This window comes from Rhinoraja longicauda, chromosome 9, assembly GCF_053455715.1.
Source record: "Rhinoraja longicauda isolate Sanriku21f chromosome 9, sRhiLon1.1, whole genome shotgun sequence".
NCBI classification, from domain to species: Eukaryota; Metazoa; Chordata; class Chondrichthyes; order Rajiformes; family Arhynchobatidae; genus Rhinoraja; species Rhinoraja longicauda.
The window spans coordinates 32,676,305-32,701,585 of NC_135961.1; the positions used below are offsets into that span (position 1 = coordinate 32,676,305).

A 25,281-nucleotide genomic window follows, 5' to 3' on the forward strand; every position below is an offset into this window, starting at 1 on the left:
AGAGTTGCTGCCTTACAGCGCCAGGGAGACCTGGCTTCGACCCTGACTCGGGTGCTGTCTATGTGGAGTTTGCACATGCTCCTTGTGACTGTGTGGGTTTTCTCTGGGTGTGTGGGGGTTTCCTCCCACACATCCAAAGACGTTTGTATGTGTAATGGTCTCTGTAATTTATTCCCGGTGTTGAAGGGTAGAACTAGTGTATGGGAGCTATCGAGGGTCGGCGCGGACTCGGTGGGCCGAAGGGCCCGTTTCCACGCTGCTTTTGTGAGCTAAACTAAACTAAACTAAACTAATGGCTCCTGCCAAGATGCTGATAAACGCGTGGCACAATTTTATTCCCATTTGAGTAGCGAATGTGAGGAAAGCGACCGACACCCTGGCATTTCACAGTCTGTCTCCAGCTCGGTGCCCAATCCTGCCTCAAATGACCGTCTGCGTCCTGACCCTGTGTTACTGGGAGCTTTCCTCGCCTGCCAGTCTAGGACGTGTGCGTGAGGTCCTTTGTTGGACAGACGCGATGGCATGCAGTGTGTGTGTGACTCTGTGCCAACTCGCTCACTCTCGCCCTGCCACTTCGGAGTCCCGCCTGGGTTTGCTTGCGCTGCTGTCCTCTACAGGCAGCGCCAAAGGAGTTTCCCCTCGGCACAGTGGGTCGTTGCTTGTGTAATATTAGTCAGAGGAGTGTGTGTGTGTGTGATTTGTTTTTTTGGCTCAGTGTTTGATCACAGCCAATCCGAGCCCCACACACTCTGATAACATCCACATGCAGAGTCTCTGATGAAGTAGAAGTGAGACTGAACGGCGCTGGCCTTACACCCAGCCAAGTCTGAATCTTTCTTCATCTCTCTATGTGTATATGGGATTCAGACTTCCAACAAAACGAGGCAGTTCGCTCCTGCCATCCCCACTGCCGGTCAACATCCCCGGGTTTAGACACTAAAGCAGCAACATCACTTCTGCAGGTAAGAGCAATTACAAGCGACGTGCAACTCGAAAATCTGTGTTATCCAAACCGACCTGTGGGCTGATAGGGATCGTCGGTGTAGTTTAAAGATTAATGTGCTTGGGAGAATGATTCTCCAGGAAAGATGCCTAATCGCGGGACATTGTTTTATTATTCTGAGAGCGCTTCGCTTCAGAGAGAACGTGTTCATTCACACACACGTACACACACACACTGTGGACAAGAACAGGGCACTGTTCACGGCCGGGACGGGGAGGGGGGTGGGTGGATGAGAATTTTAACATTTTGAGGAAAAGGGTACAAGGGGAAGTGAGGAAAATTATTCAGAGCCTTGTCTGAATTATTCGGTCTGGAGAACAGTCTCGACCCGAAATGGCACCTATTCCTTTTTCTCCATGGATGCTGCCTGACCCGCGGAGTTTCTCCAGTATTGTGTGTCTATCTTCCGTGTCAACCAGTATATGCAGTTCCTTTCAACACATAATTAGTCAGGGGTTAGTTATGATCTAAATTAAGCCCGGGTGTGAACAGAATGGAGCCACAAGGAACTGCAGATATCTGAAGAAGGGTCCCGACCCAAAATGTCACCTATCCAGGTTCTCCAGAGGTGCTTCCTGACCCGCTGAGCTACTCCACAACTTGGTTTTGGTAAAAAGAACGGACTCGTGTTCGTTGAGGAGGGAAGTGATTCAGGCGCCGGAGAGAGAATTATTTGCAGATCTTTGGGGAAATGTTCGGTTGTGGGATTCAGCGGAGAGTGGATTTTATTCAGCGCTGTAACCGTCTTATATCATCATTCAGCTGTAAACAGTTCCGTGCAATGCGCTGCGCTGTGGGCAGAGCAAGCCTTGGCGTATGCGCCCGGCAGCTGGGTTAACCTTTGCGTGGTACACTTTTCCCCAACGCGGAGCCAGTCACTGTTAACGCGAGCCCACACACGCAGAGTAACTTACTTGGCTCTTCCAAGTGATATCTCAGTAACTTGGATCAATAAATTACAGCTCCTAAGTGGGTTGGATTGAAAGAGCTGGATAAAGTTATATATAATATACATGTGGGCACAAAATGCTGGAGTAACTCAGCGGGACAAGCAGCAACTCTGGAGAGAAGGAATGGGTGACGTTTCGGGTCGAGACCCTTCTTCAGACCCGAAATGTCACCCATTCCTTCTCTCCAGAGATGCTGCCTGTCCCGCTGAGTTACTCCAGCATTTTGTGTCTACCTTCGATTTAAACCAGCATCTGCAGTTCTTTCTTATACATACGTGTGTGCGTGCGTGTGTGTGTGTGCGTGTGTGTGTGTGTGTGCGTGTTGTGTGCATGTGTGTGTGTGTACATATATATATATATCATTTATATATATTTAATTCACAAAGTGCTGGAGTGAGTCAATGAAACAGGCAGCATCTGAAGAAGTGTCGGGACGAAACGTTCCCCGTCCATTCCCTCCACCGCTGAGTTCCTCCAGTACTTTGCGTTTTAATCAAGATTCCAGCATCTGCGTCCATGGCGTCTACAAGTTAATTCAGGGCGATCTATCCACCCTATAAACCCAGTATCAGTTGTTGGGGAAATGCGTGGTTATCCGCCCGTGCCCGTCGCTCCGTCCCGCACAGACAGGATGGAATCCACCAGGTATCTCGGTAGATAGAGAAATATATTTTTGGAAAGCTTATAATTTTGAAAAGGAGTCTTTTCATGGGATTGTTTCCAATAACAATTATAACCTCTTATTGGAATAATACGGATGCGTAAGGATGCTGAATTTACAGTTAGGAGCGCGGTGCCAAGCAAACCTAAAGGGGACACTTCTGAGCGAAAAGTGCTAGGAAGGCCTTATAGATAGGGCGGTTAGATATCCTTTCTGAGCACTTACCACGCACACACACACACACACACACACATGTCGACACACACATAGACAAAAATGCACACACACACACACACACACAATGTAGACATACACACGTAGACACACACACACACACACACACACACACACACACATGTAGGCACACACACAGACACATACAGACACACACGCACACATGCACTCACACACATACAGACACGCACGCAGACACAAACACACACACTTACATATACACTTACGCACAAGCCACATACACACAGAAACACATACACAGACACTGACACACGCAGACATGCAGAAAGTCTCTCTCTCTCTCTCTCTCTCTCTCTCTCACTCACACACACACACACACACACACACACACACGCCCACCCATCCCATGGTCTAGTTTTATCCGCATATGCTGCCCGCTCTGGATTGAAACTCACCAAATTATCTTTAAACTACACGCAAACACACAGAAACAGTTAGGGACATAAGGAAGTGTAGTTGCGGAGTAAAATAAAAGACAAAGTGCTGGAGTAACTCAGGCCGCATCTCCGGGGGACATGAATGGGCGACGTTCCGGATCGGGACCCTTCTTCAGACTCAGACACACGGCCAGACACAGAAACAATAACTAGCAGCTACCCCCCACCCCCCACCTCCCGCCATCCCCTCAAGAGAGCGACGTGGAAAGAAAGAGATGATGGACTCAGAGCCTTCAGCAAGGGACCGAGCCCTTCGGCCCAACTGCTCCATGCCGACCGAGGTGCCCCATCTAACCTAGTCCTATTTGCCTGTGTTTGGCCCATATCTCTCTAAACCTTTCCACAAACCCGTCCAACTGTGCCTTTTAAATGCTACTGTAGTGCCTGTCTCAACTATCTCATTCTTGCAGTATATTCCATGTACCCACCATCATCCGAGTGAAAAAAAAGTTGCCCTTCGGATTCATACGTTCAATTTTCCCCTCTCACAAACTTAAGTCCTCAGATTCTTAATTCTCCCACCTTGGGTAAAAGACTCTGTGAATCCACGCTGTCTACTCCCCTCTTTAGTTTATACGCCTCCAAAAATCAAAATATGATAGTCAGAGAGTCATACTGCGTCGAAACAGGCCACTCGGCCCAACTTGCCCACACTGACCAACTTACCCCATCTACACTTGTCACGCCTGCCTGTGTTCGACCCACATTTCTTGATTAGCAAGGGTGCCAGGGATCTATCCCAAGGAAGGATAGATCAGCCATGATTGAATGGCGGAATAGAATTGATTGGCCGAATGGCCTCATTCTGCTCCTAAACCTTATGAACGTATGAACATGTCCCTCTCAACCCATCCTATCCATGCACCTGTCCAAATATTTGTTAACGCTGTGATAGTACCAGCCTCAACTACCTCCTCTGGCAGCTCGTCCCACATACCTAACACCCTATATGTAAAAGAAAGTTCCCCCCCAGGTCCCTAATAAATCTCCCCCTCCCCGCACCCCCTTCTCACCTTAAACCCACATCCTCTGGTTCTTGATTCCCCTACTCTGGGAGAGACACACCCTCTGCATTCACTCCGTCCATTTCCATCTTTATTTTATACACGTGCTGGATCTTTTGGGCCAGTTGGTGGTATCTTTGATGTCTCCATCCTGACCATTGAAGATGGAATTTTTGAAGTCAAAGCTAGAGCCGATGATACCCGTGTAGGAGGTGGTGAAGGCTTTGATGGTCGTATGGTCAACTATTTTATTGCTAAATTGCTAAAATACCAGAAAGACATTCACTGAAGAAGGGTCTCGACCCGAAACGTCACCCATTCCTTCTCTCCCGAGATGCTGCCTGACCTGCTGAGTTACTCCAGCATTTTGTGAATAAACACCTTCGATTTGTACCAGCATCTGCAGTTATCTTCTTATACTGCCAAGAGAGCCGTTCGCCGCCTGGGCATTGCATGTGAACGCGCAAAGCTGACGCCCTCTGCTTTTTGATTCCCCTACCTGACCTCCAGAAGGTCAAGCAAGATATGATACCGAGAGAGATTTTCAGAGAATTGCCCTCTAATGTGGCAGTCAGTTGGCAGAGTGCTTGTTGCACGGTTTTGGGTGATCGGCGTCGCCTAGTTGTCAAAGATGAGCCTCTCCCACACACACAGGAGGCCAGGGTCGCCGCCGCTAGAGGGAGAACACTGTCTCCACCGGTGCTGAATTCGCCTTCCTCCCATACATCATGATGAGGGACTATTAACTGGAATAACTCAGCGGGACAGGCAGCATCTCCGGAGAGAATGAATGGGTGACGTTTCGGGTGGAGACGGGTCTGAGGAAGGGTCACCCATTCCTTCTCTCCAGAGATGCTGCCTGTCCCGCTGAGTTACTCCTGCATTTTGTGTCTCTCCTCGGTTTAAACCAGCACCTGCAGTTCCTTCCTCCACAGGGACTATGAACTATTGGTGTAAATGGCCATCCAGCGGTCCCAGGTACAACCCGACTAGGAGAAGTGACCCGGGCACGATCAAAGTGCTGGAGGAACACAGCGGGGTCGGGCAGCATGCAGAGATAAGTCTGAAGAGGAGTCTGGTCGCAACGGCGCCTGTTCATCTCTCTCCACGGGTGCTGCCTGGCCCGCTGCGATCCTCCAGCTGCCAACAATGTGCCGTTCCTCGCGTCTCCAACTTCTGAGTTCAAGACCCGCTGTCGACATGTGGGCAGGGGAGAATGGATGCGACCTGTAAAAGGGACGATAGGTTTGTTGTTGCTTTGAGGGGGGCTTGTCGACTAGACTTGTCGAGTGGTGTGTGAGTGAAGAGGGCTTCAACTTTAGGCTTCAAAGCGGAGCTTTGGTAAGTAATTGGAGTGTACGGGCTACACAGCGGTAGAGCTGTAGAACCCGGGTAATGCCTGGGTGTGGAGTTTGTACGTTTTCCCTGCGACCACATGGGGTTTCCCCGGGTGTTCCGGTTTCGTTCTACATCCCAAAGGCTTCGGGCTTGTAGGTTAATTGGCCTCTGTAAATTGCTCCATAGAGTGTAAGGGGTTGGATGCCAAAGTGGGATAACATAGAACTATTGTGAATGGGTGATCGCTGTTAGACGTGGACTTGGTGTGCCCAATGATGTATCTCTAAGAAAATACAGTGGGGTTGGGATTGGAACCAGCTGTGTCAATATTACAGAGAGCCCGTGGGTCGTCAGATGGTTACCTCGAAGATAGACACAAAGTGCTGGAGTAACTCAGCGCGTCAGGCAACATCTTTGGAACAAAGGAATAGGTGACGTTTGGGGTCGAGACCCTTCTTCAGACTGAGAGTCAGGGGAGAGGGAACCGGGAGACATGAATGAGGACACAGAAAAATATGAATGAGAGGTATGCGAAAGGACAAATCACAGCCAGTAACGATGATCAAGGAATGGTGGAGTTCACACTGGTCCATTGTTGGCTGTGGGGAAGGTAATAACGAGTGATGCAAACAGTGAAACTCAGCATGACGATAGTGATACTAGATGGATGACCACGGTAGGGGATGGAGAGAGAGAGAGGGGGGGGGGGGCGGGGGAGGGGGTGCAAGGGTTACTTGAAATTGCCTACTGTGCTTTAAACATTTTGTCCGAGGTTATGCTGCACTGTCCGAGGTGCTAACTTCATGCTCCTATGTTCACAAGTAGCCCAGGCTCCTGGACCAATATTTATGCTTCAAAAGCAGATGATCGGATCTTTATGTTTTTTCTCTTGATCACCCGAGGCTGAGGGGAGACCAGATGGAAGGATATAAAATTATGAGAGGCATAGTTAGAGTAGACAGTCAGAAGCTTTTTTTTTCGCAGGGTGGAAATGTCAAAGACTAGAGGACTTAACTTTAAGGTGAGTGGGGCAAAGTTTGAAGGAGTTGTGCGGGGCAAGTTTTATTACACAGAGGGTGCTGGTTGCCTGAAACGCACTGCCTGGGGTGGGCTGTGGAGACAGGTACAATTGTGGTGTTTAAATGGATTTTGGGAAGGCATATGGATATGCAGGGAATGGGGGGATATGGATCATGATTTCATAAGTTAGGGGAGCAGAATTAAGCCATTCAGCCCATCAAATCTACTCCGCCATTCAATCATGGCTGATCTATCTTTCCCTCTTTACCCCATTCCCCTACCTTCCCATAACCCCTGACACCCTTACCAATCAAGAATCTGTCAATCTCTGCCTTAAAGATATCCAATGGCAGCCTCCACAGCCTTCTGTGGCAATGAATTCCACAGATTCACCACCCTCTGCCTAAGGAAATTTTGTGTCATCTTCTTTCAAAAGATTTTATTTTGAGGCTCTGGCCTTTGGTCCTACACTCTCCCACTAGTGGGGACATCCTCCCCACATTACGTGCAGGCAGAGAGGATTACCTTATCACACCAATATTTTGGGTCTGAAGGTCTGTGCCTGTGCTGTGCTTTCTGTGTTCTCTGACAATGATTGCTGTAGAAGGATTGCTGTCCTGCACTACAAACAAGACCACACTCAAAGTGCAGTAAGTTGCAGTAAGTAATACACTGAGGTGCGATGAGGGATATTCTGTAAAGTCACCTGTTTTTCACCACCCACTGTTTGGGACTAGTGAAATTGAGGCCGGAGTCACTCAGGGCGTGTTACTACCAGGTTACTACCTAAAGGATAGGTTTAGAGGGATAGCAAAATGCAGGCAGGTGGGACTTGAGTAGATGGGCATGTTGGTCGGCGTGGCCAAATTGGGCTGGAGGACTTGTTTCCACACTGTATGACTCTATAACTATGAATAAAGCCTGATGTCCACAAACTCAACAGATAGTGTGCAGACGACTAGTATGTGGGAGGCTGAGGGGTGATCTTATAGAGGTGTATAAGTGTGTCATGGTGGCGCAGTGATAAAGTTGCTGCCTTACAGCGAATGAAGCGCCGGAGGCCTGAGTTCGATCCTGACTACGGGTGCCGTCTGTACGGACGTTCTTCCCGTGATCTGCGTGGGTTTTCTCTGAGATCTTCGGTTTCCTCCCACCCTCCCAAGAAGTACAGGTTTGTAGGTTAATTGGCTTGGTAAAATGTAAAAAATTGTCCCTAGAGGGTGTAGGATATGTGTTAATGTTCGGGGATCGCTGGTCGGCGCGGACCCGGTGGGTCGAAAGGCCTGTTTCCGTTCTGTGTCTCTAAACGAAAACTAAACTAATGAGCTGGAGCTCAATAATACTGGCGGTGTGGAAATTGGTGAAATGGAAATTTCAGTGGCTCACGAATATGAGGAAACCCACAATTGTCATTCAGTGGCAGGTTCCTTCCCGTTCAATATTTACCATTGATGGATTGACAGGTTATCCAATAACATGTTTAAACTATCCTGTCAAAAAGGCAACTAGAAGCCACATGTGTAATTGTCCAATACTATCTTAAAGCAAGCAGCCGGAAACATCTGCAGCTACCGTATGAATTTTTATCAGTCAGCAAAGGGATTACAATCCCTCCCACTCCCTTTTACAAGCAAAGCAGTTCAAGGGTTGTGGGCAATATTTTCCCATAAGGAAATACTTTTTTTCTGAATGCTTTGTGCTCCAGTGAGAGTATGAGTAACCCCAATTGTTTTCTTTAGTGAAGTTGTTCTATAACTGGAATCACTAGTCCAGCATGGGATATCAGGGTGCAATGTGCTGTTTAAGTATACGGAAAGCGATTTATCTGAGAGAATTATTTATTACTGAAGCATCTGGGATAAGTTTAGGGGAGAAATAATGTTGGATTTCAATACTGATAAGATCTATAAGATTGATATAATTAAGTGGATCTTGGGTTATTTAGTTTAGCTTAGTTGAGATATACAGCATGGAAACAGGCCCTTCGGCCCATGGAGTCCATGCCGACACGCTCACATTAGTTCGATGTTATCCCACTTTCGCATCCATGCTCTACACACTTGGAGCAAAGTTACAAAGGCCAATTAACCTATAAATCCGCATGTCTTTGGGATGTGGGAGGAAACTGGAGCACCCGGAGGAAACGTAGCCAGTCACAAGGAGAACGTGCAAACTCTACGCACACAGCACCTGAGGTCAGGATTGAAACCGGGTTTCTGGTGCTGTGAAGCTGTACCAGCTGCTTTCATCTGTTCTTGTTTGCATTGGCTGTGTTTATTTTTGGGCACTGGGATGTTTTGTTCTGGTCTTTTCTCGCCTCCAGTTTCCCCCACCTCTACCTTTCAGTCTGAAGAAGGGTTCTGACCCGAAGCGTCACCTATTCCTTTTCTCCAGAGATTCTAACTGCGCCGCTGAGTTACTTCAGCATTTTGTGCTGGAATAACTCAGTGGATCAAGAAGGAGAACATGAATAAATGACCTCAATGTCACTCACCCATGTCCTCCAGAAATGCTGCCTGACCTGTTGTTACTCCTGTACTTTGTGTCTATCTTCAGTATAAACCAGCATCTGCAGTTCCTTCCTCCACGGGGTTTGTACACCATTTATTTTCTTTATTCAAGCTGATGTAAAACTAGAATCTAAAGTCCAATATGAAGATAATATGATGCAATGTGACTTGCATAAATTGTAACTAGAATGAGGAGAGGCATTGAATGAACAAATGAATGAATGAACAAATGAATGAATGAATGGATGAATGAATGAATGAATGAATGAATGAATGAATGAATGAATGAATGAATGAATGAATGAATGAATATATGATTGAAGGCTACTACATTTAGCAGGGAGCAACTTGATATTGCCAATCAGCCACCAACAGTCTCAGCTTGGAGTGCATTTGAGGCTGGGAAAATTGGATTCATTCATCATCTTCAGTCCCAACAGGAGATGGTAATGGATCATCAAACTTTATCAGGATTGTCCATATAACTGTGAAGAAAGGACACAAAGTGCTGGAGTAACTCAGCAGGTCAGGTAGCATCTCTGGAGAAAAAGGATGGGTGACGTTTCGGGTCAGCAGACAGGTCCCGACCCAAAACTTCACCCATCTTTTAACTCCAACAATGCCGCCTGACCCACTGAGTTACTCCAGCACTGTGTCTTTTTTCTTGTCCATATAAATGGTTGACTTGCTTTGCCATTGCAAAGTACATCAGGAAGAATTGTATCTGTGGAATTCATTGCCACAGATGGCTATGGAGACCAAGTCGAGTATTTTTAAAGCGGGGATTGATAGGTTCATGATTAGTGAGGGTGTCAAAAATTACGCGGAGAAGGCAAGAGAATGGGGTTGAGTGGGAAAGATAGATCAGCTATGATCAAATGGCGGAACAGACTCGAAGAGGCGAATGGCCTAATTCTTGTCTCTTTTGCAAGAGCAATCGGATATCTGCATTAAATGCTGTCCTTGTGAGCGACAACTGCACCAAACAACACGTTTAAGAAAGAATGGAGTCGTTGGTTTTATATATAGTTCTCTTTTTAACTGAATGCCAATGTGCCTGATTCACTCCCTGAAAATTTATACTCACAATGCTACTGTTCAATGTCTAGCAGCAAAGTTAGTTATTTAAGTTGGATGGCAAATGGCACAGCACTTAGATTTCACAACTTCAGTGACCTGGGTGCATTCCTGACCTCAGTACTGTCAGTGTGGAGTTTGCATGTTCTCCCCATCTTCGTATTGGTTTCATAGAACACAGAAAAGTACAGCACAGGAACTTGTCCTTCAACCCACAATGCCTCAGCTGAACTTAATGCCAAGATAAACTAATAACATCTGCCTGCACATAATCCATTTCCTGCATATCCATGTGCCTATCTAAAAGCTTCATTGTATCTCCCTCCACCATCACATTTGGCAGCCCATTCCAGACACACACTGCCCTCTGGGGAAAAAACTTGCTCCAAACATATCCTTTAAACTTTGCTCCTCTCACCTTGAAGCTCTAGTATTTGACTTTTCCATCCTGGGAAAAAGGATCTGACTTTGACTCTTTTCTCCCAAATCACCAAAGATGTGTTGGCTGGTAGTTAATTGGCAATTGTACGTTATCCCTCGTGTCGAGAGATAAGAGCCTGAAAATGCTAGGAGGAGATTGAGTCATATGGAAATAGGATTGATATCATAGTTTAGTTTTATTTTAGTTTAGTTACATCAAATGCTGCTAGAAGGTCATCAGCTCGGTGAAAGACGGTCTTTGGTCTGCCTGAACCTTGTTGGCCTCCCAGCAGAGCAAGATGTCCACCAGGGAATGTTGCCGACTGGCCCATTCCAAACTGCGGGAACACGTGCTGAGAGACTCGCTGAGGCTTGGTGCAGCCAATTCCAAGGCTCTGTGGTGGAGGACCACCGTCTAGGATTCGTCCGCTGCTGGACATTGGGGGGCAGGGTCTTGTGGAGACGCCCCTCAAATGAGGGAGGGAATATCACCCCAGGGGCCACATGAGTGACAAGGATGCCAGGTATAATGATAGTTCTGTTAACACAACTGAATACAATGCTAATGAATGTATGTACAGCCTCCGAGAATGTCAGAAGAATGTTCTAGTTCAATGTTGTTGCACTTTCTCATCCACTCCCTACACACTAGGGAGCAATTTACAGAGGGCAATTAACCTGCAAACCCGCATGTCTTCGGGATGCCGGAGGAATGGGCAGACCTGGAGGAACCCATGCGGTCACAGGGAGAATGTGCAGACTTCATGTAGACAGCACCCACGGTCAGGATGGAACCCGGGTTTCTGGAGCTGTGAAGCTGCAGCTCTACCAGCTGCTCCACTGTGCCTCTAGTACAAACAGGACCGATTCCCTGGGAGCCAGTATGGATGAATGGACCCATGAGCTCCTGTGCTTTATAGGAAAGGAGAGTATTAACTGAATGCCAATTCAAACATCTTTGTTTGAAGCCATTGAAAATCGACATGTTCATCATAACAATGCAACTGCAAATGATACCTTTCAGTATGATGTATACCATAGAGCATAGAACAGCACAGCACAGGAACAGGCCCATCATCCCACAATATCTGTGCTAAACATGATGCCAAGACCAACCCTTATCTGCCTGCACATTATCCATATCCCACCTGTCCCTGCATATCCATGTGGGCTATCCAAAAGTCTCTTAAATACCACTATCGTATCTGCCTCTACCACCCCCCCTTGGCAGTGTGTTCCAGGCACTCAGCATCCTCGGCGGAAAAAACTTGCCCGCACATGACCTTTGAACATTGCCCCTCTCACCTTGTAGCTGTGCCCTCTAGTGCTTGTTATTTCCACCCTGGGAACAAAGTTCTGACTGTCTTCCCTATCTATGCCTCTCACTATGTTTTGTATTTCTACCAAATTTCCCTGCAACCATTTAATTCCATGTTCATTAAATCAGTTCTTGATTCATATCCAAACATTCCTGTCTTCTAATTCCAAGTTGGACTTTTTACAATAAAAAGGGGCCCTCAGAGCAACATCCAACTTTTCATTATTTTTTTGAATTACACTCTGCCTTGAAAATACATTTGGGCTGCCTTGGGTGTTGAACTAACCACTTTCCAGAGCAAGGTTCTATGACACTAACTACTTTGCAACAAACTGCCTGAGCTATAGTGTCACATTCATATCTTTACAGACAGGGGCATAGATAAGCTGAATGGGTGGCACGGGTCACAGCGGTAGCATTGCTCCAATACTTTGTGCCCCACATTAATCCTACCTTTTTATTCTTCCCATGTTCTCATCATCCCATCGTTTATTGAGATAATTTCCAAATATGTATGACAGCCAAATAGAGAGAGGAATAAACTTTGTGAAAAAGATGCATGACTGGCAAAATCATGGCAGAAATCTGGGAGCAAAATTGAAGTGTGTAAATAACCTGACAGGCTTGGCCCATTCCATTGTAAATTTTGGCGATAAACCATATGAATGCCTTCAATATAAGATAGACCACAGGGTAAAACTCATGTGCTGACATTCTCAGTGCATGATCATCGCGGAGTGTTTCCATGATGTAGTAACGTGCCAACACATTTTAAGTGCTTACCACAGCCTGCCCTGCACCCACATTGCATGGAAAATCACTCACTACAAACAAACACTCTCCAGCATAAGCAGTGCCATCATGGTCTGAATGATGAGTCAGCGAGAAAAAACTAACAACGTTCAGTGTTTGTACCACTGAACTGCATGCCTGGTCCTAGGCTTTGGAAGGAAAGGGGAAGACCAACTCTTCTGCCCCTGGATGGGCTGCCTCTCTTGTCCAACCTTCCTTATCACTCATCTGATTTAGTTTAGAGATTCTGCTTGGAAACAGGTCCTTCGGCCCACCAAGACCACCCCTTCACCGGAGTTCTGTGTTATCGCACCTTCTCATCCACTCCCTACACATTTAGTCTAGTTTTGTTTAGTTTATTATTGTCACGTGTACCGAGGTACAGTGGAAAGCTTTATTGTTGCAAAGTCAGTAAAAAGACTATACATGATTACAATCAAGTTGTCTACAATGTACAGATACAGGATAAGGGAATAACGTTTAGTGCAAGATAAAGTCCAGTAAAATCCAATTGATGACCGTCCGAGGATCTAGTTTAGTTTACTTTAGTTTACTTTACTTTATTGTCACGTGTACTGAGGTACAGTGAAATGCTTTTTTGTTGCGTGCAACCCAGCCTGCTAAAAGATTATACATGTTTACAATCAAGCCATTTACAATGCACTGATACAGGATAAGGGAATAACGTTTAGTAAAGTCCGATAAAGGAGAGTCTTAAGGTCTCCAATGAGTTAGATGGTAGGTCATATAAGAAAATAACTGCAGATTCTGGTACAAATCAAAGGTGTTTATTCACAAAATGCTGGAGTCATTTCTCAGAACATTTCTCTAGTTGGTGATAGGATGGTTCAGTTGCCTGATAACAGCTGGGAAGAAACTGTCCATGAATCTGGAGGTATGCATTTTCACACTTTTGTACCTATTTCCTGATGGGAGAGTTTATACATTCTCATTGTGACTGCATGGGCTTTCTCCGGGTGCTCTGGTTTCCTGCCACATTCCAAAGACATGCAGGTTTATAGGTTAATTGGCTTTTGTAAATTGTCCCCAGTTTGGAGGATAATACTTGTGAATGGATGATTGCTGGTCGGTGTGGACATGGTGGGCTGAAGGGCCTGTTTCAATGTTGTATCTCTAAACCAAACTAAATTAATTCCACAAATGTGTCAGGCAATATCCATCTCCAAAAGGAAAGTCTAATGACCTACCCTTGGCATTGCCACCCTCACTACCACTAAAAATCCTACAAGTTATCACTGAGAAAATATCTAACTGGACCAGCCACATTAAACCAGGTTTTCATTGAGAGACCCCTAAATTAGTGACATACCTCCTGAAAGCTTCAAGGGAATTCTGTCATCTACAAGGTGCAAGTCAGGAGTAATGAAAGTCCTAGATGGAGTGGATTTGGAGAGGCTGGAGTTCCTTCATCATCATTCATTCTATATCCTGGAACCTCTGACCAGACAACATTGTGGGTACACTTTTACCGAAAGCGAATGTGCCACTATCTTCACAGTGTCATCTATGGATGTGGAATAAATTCTAATAGGCCAGGACTCAAGAAAATGAATAAATAAAGTAATTAGCAATCTTCTGGAACCTAACTGCTTGCTTCTAAAATTACACATAATCACTGAAAGTTAATTTGAAAAATATTGTTGAACTTCAAAAACATCCCTAACAGCAACAATGATCTCAATGGAATGCATTTAAAATAATTTTATCCAGATTGCTTTTTATTTATGGGTAATACGGAGAAAACATTGATTCCAGGAATTAACACTTACAATTTTCTTTAAGTGAGGCAATGGAGGTGCAGTACTGATATTGCACTTGAAATGGTGGTCTTAAATCAGCTGTTGAGACTTGTAAGTCTATGTTATGCAATCTAATTTGCAAGAGAATGCCTCAATATATGCATAACCTCAATTTTCTGTTTCTTTTAGTTTAATTTAGTTTAGTTTAGAGATACCCATCAGCTCCTTGAGTCGGGTGATCCCTGTACACTAGCACTATCCTAGACATACGTTACAATTTACAATTTTACCAAGCCAATTAACCTACAAACTTGTATGTCTTTGGAGTGTAGGAGGAAACCCGAGCTTCTGGAGAAATCTCACGCAAATAACGGGGAGAATGTAAAACTCCGTACATTCAGCACCCGTGGTCAGGGTCAAACCTGGGTCTCTGGTGGTGTAAGGCAGCAACTCTACCGCTGCATCACTGAGCCACCCATTCTCAATAGACTTTTATTTTATTTAATGTTAAAAAGCGCCTAGGATCATGGTTCCCAATGATAACCCAACAGATACAGTTTACCGAATTATACCATCATTTCTTTTATGCAGGCTTCATTTCGTGCTTTATTTGGCAGTGAATAATCTTCCTAAATAATTAGATCTTTATGTTACAGTGTTGGTTAAATCCACTTGCCCAGGACATGGTTTTAGTTAAGAGATAGAGCATAGAAACAGTCCCTTTGGCCCACTGAATTCCATGCCGTCCATTGATTATTCATTCACCCTAGTTTAATATTATCCCACCTTCTCATCCACTTATTATAAATCGCCTATCTTTAGCCACTGTAACTAGTTCCGCAGATATTAATGATTATTTACAGTGCATTCATGCTCTACAGAGTAAAGCAGAGTAAACGTGTGTTGCCTATTGATTATTCACTCAAATATTCTCTTGCTGAATCAGCTGCTACAGTTTCTTTGACACCAAATTAAAATAGCACTTGTAACAGAGCAATATCATACCAAGAATCATCATAATAATCAGCAAAAATATAAAGGTGAGGTATTCCCATAGGGTGGTGGGTGTATGGAACGACCTGCCAGAGGAGGTAGTTGAAGCAGGGACTAAAAAATCATTTAAAAGACATTTGAACAGGTACATGGATGGGAAGGATTTAGAGGGATGTGTGCCAAGCATGGGCAGGTAGGTCTTGTGTAGAAGGGGCATCTTGATCGACAAGGCAAGGTGAGCCAAAGGGCTTGTTTCCTTTGGTAGTACAGGGGGCACAGTGCCATAAACCCAGGTTTGATCCTGACCACAGGTGCTGTCTGTATGGAGGTTGTACGTTCTCCCTGTGTCCGCGTGGGTTTTCTCTGGTTGCTCCGGTTTCCTCCCACATTCCAAAGACATGCAGGTTTGTAGGTTATGGCTTGTGTAAATTGCCCCTGGTGTGTAGGATGAACTAGTGTACAAGTGATCATTGGTCGGTATGGACCCAGTGGGCCAAAGGCCCTGTTTCCACACTGTATCCCTGAATGAAACAAATAGACAACAGATGCAGGGATATGGGTTTCAGAAGAGGAGCTGAGCACTGGGCAGCATTTCAACAGGACTAAACTATAACTGGAGTTATAGTTTGTCAACTGACAAGCAATGGGAATTTTGACCCAGTTGAACTGTGGTGTAACTGGCATAGGGACCTTTTCCAATGAAAATATTATGAGGGATAGTTGACTTTGTTGTAACATTCTTTGAGTGGAGATTAGGGCAAAGCATGCCCGGAGCTATGGCTCTGTGTGAGTCCATCGTGTGGAGCTGTCACTATTAATCAGGCCCTGCTGCTTTTCAGTTTTGTTATTAAGGGGCCATTAGTAAACGGTTTAGCAAAATCAACTATTCTGGCCAGCAGTCATTAGCGGACATCGCTGGCATTCATAGTGACTAACAACGTGAAAACTGGCCCTTCGGCCCAACTTGCCCATGCCGACCAACATGCCCCATCTACATTCGCCCCACCTACTTGCATTTGGCCCATATGCCTCTATCCTGTCCATGTAAATGTCTAAATGTTTCCTAAACATTGTGATGGTATCGGCCTCAACTACCTCCTCCAGCAGCTCATTCCATAAACCTACCACCATTTGTGCAAAAAGGTTGCCCCTCAGGTTCCTATTAAATCTTTCCTTTTTACCATAAACCTATGTCCTCTGATTCGTGATTCTCCTACTCTGGGTAAAAGACTCTGTGCATTTACCCAATCTATTCCTCTCATAATCTTGCACACCTCTGTAAGATCATCCTCGTGTGCTCCAAGGAATAAAGTGTTAGCCCGCTCAACCTCTCCCTGAACCTCAGGCCCTAGAGTGCTGGCAACATCCTCGTAAATCTCTTCTGCAATCTTTACAGCCTGACAACATCTTTCCTATAACAGGGTGACCAAAACTGAAAACAATACCCTAAATGTGGCCTTACCAATGTCTTGTACAACTCTAACATGACCTCCCAACTTCTATATTCAGTGTTCTGACTGATGAAGGTCAATGTGCTGAAAGCCGCCTTGACTACCCTATCTATGTGATGTCACTTTCTAGGAACTATGTATTTGCATATCTGGACCCTTCTACCCTATAACACTCCCCAGACCCTTGCGATTCACTGTGTGGGACCTGCCCTGGTTTGACTTCCCAAAATGTAACACCTTGCACTTCTTTGTATTAAATGCCATTAGCCATTCCTGCTTTGCCCTTTACTCTGAAGATAGACGCGAAACGCTGGGGCAGCTCAGCGGGACAGGCAGCATCTCTGGAGAGAAGGAATGGGTGCTGTTTCGGGTTGAGACCCCTCTTCAGACTACACATTTCAGACTACTACCACACATTTCACCTTGCCCTTTACTCTAACAGGAACATGCAGGTCCTGGACTCTTTTAAGGTCAGCACACTTTAAACAAAACATTCCTGGAAATGTTGTACTAGGATCAGAAATAAGGTACAGAGAGCTTAAGATAAGACCATTCCAGTTAAAATTTTCAATACAACTCTTGATAAATGTCTAATTAAATTGCCCCATGGTTCACATACTATTTAGCCAGACTCTTCCCAAACTATTCCACACATTTCTTTTATCATGCATTCTTTCCACTACAAAATCTTTGGTTGAACTAGTACAGCTGATGCCTCATAATGCCAGAGACCCTGGTTCAATCCTGACCTCGAGTGCGGTGTCATTGTGTGGTGTTTTCCCGTTCTCCATGTAACCACGTGGGTTTCCTCCAGGTGCTCTGGTTTTCTCCCACATTCCACAGACTTGCAGGTTTGTAGTTTAATTGGTGTCTGTAAATTGCGCAGTGTGTGGGGAGTGGATGTGAAAGTGGGAACACCATAGAACTAGTGTGAACACGAGATCGATTGTCGACGTGGACTCGGTGGGCCGAAGGGCCTGTTCCCACACACCTTCCCCGCAGCTAACAGTGAACCATTCTACATTTCCTTGATCATCGTCTGCTTTGATCTGTTGTTTTCTTGCCTTCCCTATGTCTAGTCTCCCCTCTCCCCTGACTCTCAATCTGAAGACCCGAAATGTCACCCATTCCTTCTCTCCAGAGATGCTGCCTGTCCCACTGAGTTACTCCAACATTTTGGGTCTATCTTCAGTATAAACCAGCATCTGCAGTTCCTTCCTACACAATGAAGATATTTGGCAGGCCAGGAAGCATTTTAGGCATTTTAGCTCACCTTTCCCATCAATGACCTTTGCCAGAACTCCAATGAAAGATCAGCAACCTGAAATGTTAACCCTGTTTATCGCTCCAAATACGATGCCCGATCCACTGAGTATTTCTGCACCTTTTGTTCTTATTTCAGATTTCCAGTATCTGAGGGTTTTGTTTGCTTTTTGTAACATGAACAAGATGGCCTTTTATCTCATTGACCTGTCAGATTTGACTGCTTCTGCAGCAGAGGTCTTGACTTACAGCCAAGATAGAAATGTTGTATCATCGATTCAACCTCTATCTTTAATGGAGACAGAAGAGACTGCAGATGCTGGAATCTTGATCAAAATGCAAAGTGCTGGAGGAACTCGATGGGTCAGGCAGCATCGAGGGAGGGAATAGAGAGATGATGTTTCAGATCAGGACCATTTTTCAGACTCAATCAACCTCAAGAAAAGTCACGACCCATAATATTACCTGTTATTTATTTCCTCAAATGCTGCCAGACACTCTTCTGCACCCCCCCCCCCCCCCCCCCCCCCCAGCACTTTGTGTTCTGGGTACACTGCCTCATTTTTCATTTAGTTTCTTTCAGCTCACGGGGAAATGTGGAAATGTGAGATGGATTGTAGATTAATGATGGAAGCCAATTCACAGTAGGTGGTGGTAACAGCTTTGAATTCTTCATGCTGTATGCCTACCTCAGTTCATATACCTTGCAAAAGAATTACATAAAATTCCTCAGTTTGACTTTTCTACACAGGCTCCCTTTAATACCTGACACTGGAGATATCTGCTATTTTTACTTTAATCGGCCTCTATAAATTTATCTGCTATTTGTAGGTTAATCAGCCTCTGTAAATTTCCTTGACTGTGTAGGGAGTGAATATGAATGTGGGATATGTGAACGGGTGATCGATGGTCGGCATGGACTTATAGGGCCGAAGGGCCTGTTTCCATGCTGTACCTTACAATCAATCAATCAAAAGATGGCCTTCCCTCCAAAAATGGGACACTCATCTCTGTGCAGTGCTCCACCTAGTGGAGGGACTAGAAGTTAATAGAAATATCAATTGAACGTTGCAGTCAAGGTGAAAGTCAGCCTGGGGACTCAGATGTGCCATCTCCTGGTGGTGAGGAAACTGTTCTAACTAGTGACCTGGTTTAATATGGTCCTGGCTGTGGCGGTTTGAGATCAATAAACTGGCAGGTAGATCAGCCCCTGAATTCAGATTTGCAGTTATCAATATTGTTTATATTAGAAACATAGAAACATAGAAAATAGGTGCAGGAGTAGGCCATTCGGCCCTTCGAGCCTGCACCGCCATTCAATATGATCATGGCTGATCATCCAGCTCAGTAGCCTGTACCTGCCTTCTCTCCATACCCCCTGATCCCTTTAGCAAAAAGGGCCACATCTAACTCCCTCTTAAATATAGCCAATGAACTGGCCTCAACTACCTTCTGTGGCAGAGAATTCCACAGACTCACCACTCTCTGTGTGAAGAAATGTTTTCTCATCTCGGTCCTAAAAGACTTCCCCCTTATCCTTAAGCTGTGGCCCCTGGTTCTGGACTCCCCCAACATCGGGAACAATCTTCCCGCATCTAGCCTCTCCAACCCCTTAAGAATTTTATATGTTTCTATAAGATCCCCCCTCAGTCTTCTAAATTCCAGCGAGTACAAGCCCAGTCTATCCAGTCTTTCCTCATATGAAAGTCCTGCCATCCCAGGGATCAATCTGGTGAACCTTCTCTGTACTCCCTCTAAGGCAAGAACGTCTTTCCTCAGGTTAGGAGACCAAAACTGCACACAATACTCCAGGTGCGGTCTCACCAAGGCCCTGTACAACTGCAGCAGAACCTCCCTGCTCCTAAACTCAAATCCTCTTGCTATGAATGCCAACATACCATTCGCTTTCTTCGCTTGTGAACAGGGATGTACTGCTGAGGCTTTATAAGGCACTGGTCAAATCAGTATTGTGAGCAGTTCTGGGCCACATATCTGAGGAGGGATGTGCCAGCATTAGAGAGGGTCCAGAGGAAGTATAGGAGAATGATTCCAGACACTAGTGGTTGAACATATATGATGCGTGTTTGACGGTACTGGGCCTAGACTCGCTGGAATTTAGAGGGATGAGGGGGGAGCCCTCAACCCCACTCTTCTGCCTTCTCCCGGTAACCTTTGTCAGCTTTAACTCTGAGCTATAGGGAGAGGTTGAGCAGGCTAGGTAGGGCTCTATTCCTTGGAGCGCAGGAGGATGAGGGGTGATCTTATAGAAGTGTACAAAATCATGAGAGGAATAGATCGGGTAGATGCAGAGAGTCTCTTGTCCAGAGTAGGGGAATCGACAACCAGAGGACAGGTTTAAGTTGAGGGAAAGATTTAATAGGAATCTGAGGGGCAACTTTTTTTACACAAAGGGTGGTGAGTGTATGGAACGTGCTGCCGGAGGAGGTAGTTGAGGCAGGTACTATTGCAACGTTCAAGAAACATTGAGACAGGTACATGGATAGGATAGGTTTGGAGGGATATGGGCCAAACACAAGCAGGTGGGACTCTTGTAGATGGAACATGTTGGTCAGTGTGGGGAAGTTGCGCTGAAGGGCCTTTTTCCACAATGTATGAATCTATGACTCTCACTGTGCAGCCTAATGAAAATAAAACTAGTGAATTAGAGCTGCAGATTCTGGCCTCACTCTTGACTCTGTTTTTCGGTAGGATGTATCAGAAGCTCATCACCCTCCTTTTCCTGGTCGGCACGTTAATGGTGGCAGTGGAACTGAAGAAGAACCGGCCTCCGGGAGCCATTCCGCCACTCTACAAGGGGAACACCAACAGCTCGGAGAAGCGCCAACATCGGAGGCCCGATGTCCTTGCGTCCAGCCAAGAGGCGCTGGTGGTGACGGAGAGAAAGTACCTGAAGAGTGACTGGTGTAAAACTCAGCCCCTCAGGCAGACCATCAACGAGGATGGGTGCCTGAGTCAGACCGTCATCAACAGGTTCTGCTACGGACAGTGCAACTCCTTCTACATCCCCCGGCACATTAAAAGGGATCAAGAATCGTTCCAGTCCTGCGCTTTCTGTAAACCCCAGAAGTTCACTACCCTGACTGTCAAGCTGAACTGCCCGGACCTGCAGCCTCCCTTCAGGCACAAGAAGATCCAGAGAGTGAAACAGTGCAAGTGCATGTCAGTAAATGTGAATGATTGGAGCAAACAGTGAGATAAGAGAAACAATCACAGCCTCCCTAGTTAGTAGGAAATACACCCAACTTCCAACACATCCATCAGGCCTCAATACTGGTAGAAAGCAAACGTGGTACAAAACCTGCCCTAAAGTGCGAGTAATATTTAAAATTGAACATGACCTGTATTTGTTACTGTATGAAGCGCTGAGTTACTCCAGCTTTCTGTGCTCAGTCTGAAGAAATGTCACCAATTCCTTTTCTCCAGAGATGCTGCCCGATCCGCTGAGTTACTCCAGCTTTTTGTGTCTATCTTCAATTTCAACCAGAATCTGCAGTTCCTTCCGACACAAACTGCATCTTTTTAACTGGGAGCATTGAGCTGGATGCCTTGGTCACCCAGATATAGGATGCCTGCTTAAAAAAAAAGATCTTGTTTGTTACAGAAGGGAGAGCAAAATACTTTTGACGAAACATCGCCTAAAAACAAATTCCAGTCCTAATATCACAAGCCGCCCTAAACCCAGATGCAGACTCCACAAACAGTTGAAGTGCAGCCTTCCCTATTCTGACTATCTTTATAAAGATATTTTATCCTAGTCTGGACATTTTCACTTTCATTTTGCACATCACTGTCGCCCATGATTTGATACGGATGTGGTGCCAAAACAGATAGGAGGCTTTTTTTTTTGATGGTTCAATGCAGATAAGAGAATCTGAACTGCTTAGACTGTGGACAGACATGCACTGTGTTCCTGGAGCACAGAGAACGAGCCTGGGACCCAACCAGTACTTTGCACCTCTGAACTGCCCGAAATCCAAAGTCTCAACCGTGTTTTACATGCGATTATTCCGATCAAACTGCATTGAAGATGATAGTATATATTTAACTATTCAAAAACATTGTTTTAATTATTATTTTACTTCCTTTGCCTTTTATATTTCAGTATTCATGACCATAATTTTGTACATGCAAGTATAAATTAATGGCACTTTTTCAAACATTATCTCAATGGAGCTGAATATAGAAAAGGTACTAGATTGACAATGGATTATATTTCCTTTCCTTCTTTTATAAACGATTATTGTTAATATATGATGAAAGTGTAAATTGGTACAGTTATTGATGTATATTCTTTATTCTATCTTTTTTAACTGCATGTCAGGCCTATTTTGTCTTGGTGTTTCAGAAGTGACAGTTTATGGCAGTCTCGATAATATTTCATTATAATAGAATGTAGCTATTCCACTATATGCTTTTATTGCATTTATTATCATGTAGAAATGCAAGTTGAAACTAAACCGTCGAAAGAGACATGGTATTAATTAAGAGAAAAGACGAAGCCGTAAATATATTTGGCTCAATTAAAGCCCTCTTAGTGAAACATAGATACACCAAGTATTACTGCAGATTACTACGAAGAACAGGCATAAAACCATTTGTTGCATTGCCATTTTACACATGAAAGGATGTTAAGCACTTGGGATCCAAAAGACATAATGAGCAAAATGTGGAGATACAGCTTTTTTAATTGAACACTTCAGTCCGTTTTTATTGGCAAGTATATTTTTGCTTTGAAGATTGCATCAAGCATTGTTCAGAGGTCCTTGCTGTGTGATTGTAGATCTTGGTGTAACGATTCCATGCTATTTAACATTTGAATGCCAATACGACATGCTGTGCTGAGCTGGCCACTGTCTGGGGAAATGGTTTGGTATAAAAGATCCCACTCTGTCCACCATGATACTGAGTAACAGCTTGGGTCTTTCGCAGTGGGTAGCTGGGACCTGCATTTTCTCCATCAAATCTCCTTCATACTTTGACTGTGGTCTGGCTTTCCGGACCATTTACCGGATTTTCCCAATTCTGGCTTCCATCATTTGAACTACATCACGGACAATGGTTCTTCATCCAACCGCACACTTAGTTATAACTTCCCAGGAGCCAATTTGATTTTGGCAGCTCCTCACACTCTGATTTACGGTATTTTTAGAACACTTCTCTTCTTGTCCAACATAAGTTAATTTTCCAATCCTACGCTCTCATTATAGATCAGTACAGTCCTGCGGGTCTAACATTCACACCACATTCTAACCTTATTCCTGCTTCCGTCATCATGGATTCATTCCCGGGTTGTTCCACAGGAAGGTATCAGTATCGGAGGTCTTAGTTTAGTTGAGAGATACAGTATGGAAACAGGCCCTTCATCTCAACCCAGCCCGTACCAATCAGCGATCACCCTGTACACGAACACTATCTTACACACTAGGGCCAATTTACAATTTACAGAAACCAATTAACCTACAACCTGCACACACAGCACCTGAGGTCAGGACCGAACCCATGTTGCTGGCGCTGTGAGGCAGCAGCTTTACCAGTTTATCAGACTTGTCCTGTTGTTTTTGCTGTTCACCCAGCAGGAACACATTTTACATGAGAAAATTCCTTTAGTTCCCTGATGTGCTCTGGATGGTAACCCACATATCACATCTACGATGTAAATGCCTGAACCTTTCATTTGATACAATAACAGGAGTGGGCAGGTCAACATGACATAATTTGTCTTCCCAGCCAGGTTACAAGATACACCACAGTACTCACAGTGTTAATGGAGGTTGGAGTCTGAACACTCCTATACTCAGTTTAGACTTTAGAGATACAGCGTTGAAATTGGCCCATCAGCTTACTGAGTCTGCACCGACCAGTGATCACCCCGCACTCTAGTACTATCCCACACACTAAGGACAATTTACAATTTTACCGAAGCCAATTAACCTGCAAATCTCTACATCTTTAGAGTGTGGGAGGAAACTGGAGCTGCCAGAGAAAACCCATGAAGTCACAGGGAGAACGTACACACTCCGTACAAGGTGTACCCATAGTTAGGTGCGAATGCAAGTCTCTGGCGTAGGTAGCACATGTACCGCTGCACCACCATGCCGCCCAACTTAGTCGCAGTCCAGTCATTTATACGTTGGAAGAATTTATCTTGATCATTCTCACAGTCCGATTTGCTTTCTTTCTGTTTGCTCAGTGATAACAGACATATCCTTCAAATCCTATAGACAACCAGTCATCAAAGTATGAGAAGTCTGCCAATGCCCACCATTACATTTAAATATGCATTCTCTACTAATAATAATCGCTTTTCACTGCACCTGACAATAACCTAAACTAAACTTATACCCAAGGAATAATTGGCATCGGGAGAAACAAAGAACTACGGATGCTGGTTAATACCAAAGATAGACACAAAGTGCTGGAGTAACTCAGGCAGCATCTCTGGAGATAGAGGATGGGTGATGTTTTGGGTTGGGACCTTTCTTCAGACTGAAAGTAGGGGTTGGGGGGAGGGTGAGGGGCGGGGGGGAGGGTGGGTGGAGGTAAAGAACTGGAGGCGAGAAAAGACCAGGACCAATTAGGGCCAGCCACAAATGACCTCAGGCCGGGTGGTGCCTGGTAGGTCCATTGTTGGCTCGGGAAGATGTGATCTCAAGAGAAACAATGTGGAGAACCATGGAACTGGTAAAACGACTGAAGAGGAGGAAGGTGGCTAGGAGGAAGGAGGGAGGGGAGAGACGTATGAGTCGAAGTAATTCCAGAGATGCTGCCAGACCCATTGAGTTACTCCAACAATTTGTGTCTATAATAATTGGCATCTGCTTAGATTTGACTTGTTCAAAGAGTTAAGTTTCTTCGTTTTTTAAAAATCTGAGCGATGTAACTTCCTATTGGGGAGTCATGACGTATAAAGAAGGTTGGCTTGTAACTGGTTAAAAGAACACAATAGTTTTATGGGTGCAGTACTATCAAAATGAAGAATTACTATCACACTGAGAAATATGATTATTT

General features: G+C 45.0%; 1 protein-coding gene across 1 annotated transcript; it reads left to right on the forward strand.

The window, feature by feature from the left end:
- Positions 1-650: 650 nt before the first annotated feature.
- On the forward strand, positions 651-24,764 carry grem2b (gremlin 2, DAN family BMP antagonist b). The gene is made up of 2 exons (XM_078405061.1): positions 651-962; positions 20,962-24,764. Exon 2 carries the CDS (start codon positions 20,963-20,965, stop codon positions 21,464-21,466), a length of 504 nt encoding a protein of 167 aa, XP_078261187.1. The 5' UTR covers positions 651-962; position 20,962; the 3' UTR covers positions 21,467-24,764.
- The last annotated feature ends 517 nt before the right edge of the window (positions 24,765-25,281 follow it).

Bases quoted from the DNA above. Each gene is read 5' to 3' on its own strand.
- grem2b (XM_078405061.1), top strand. From the start codon at position 20,963: ATGTATCAGAAGCTCATCACCCTCCTTTTCCTGGTCGGCACGTTAATG.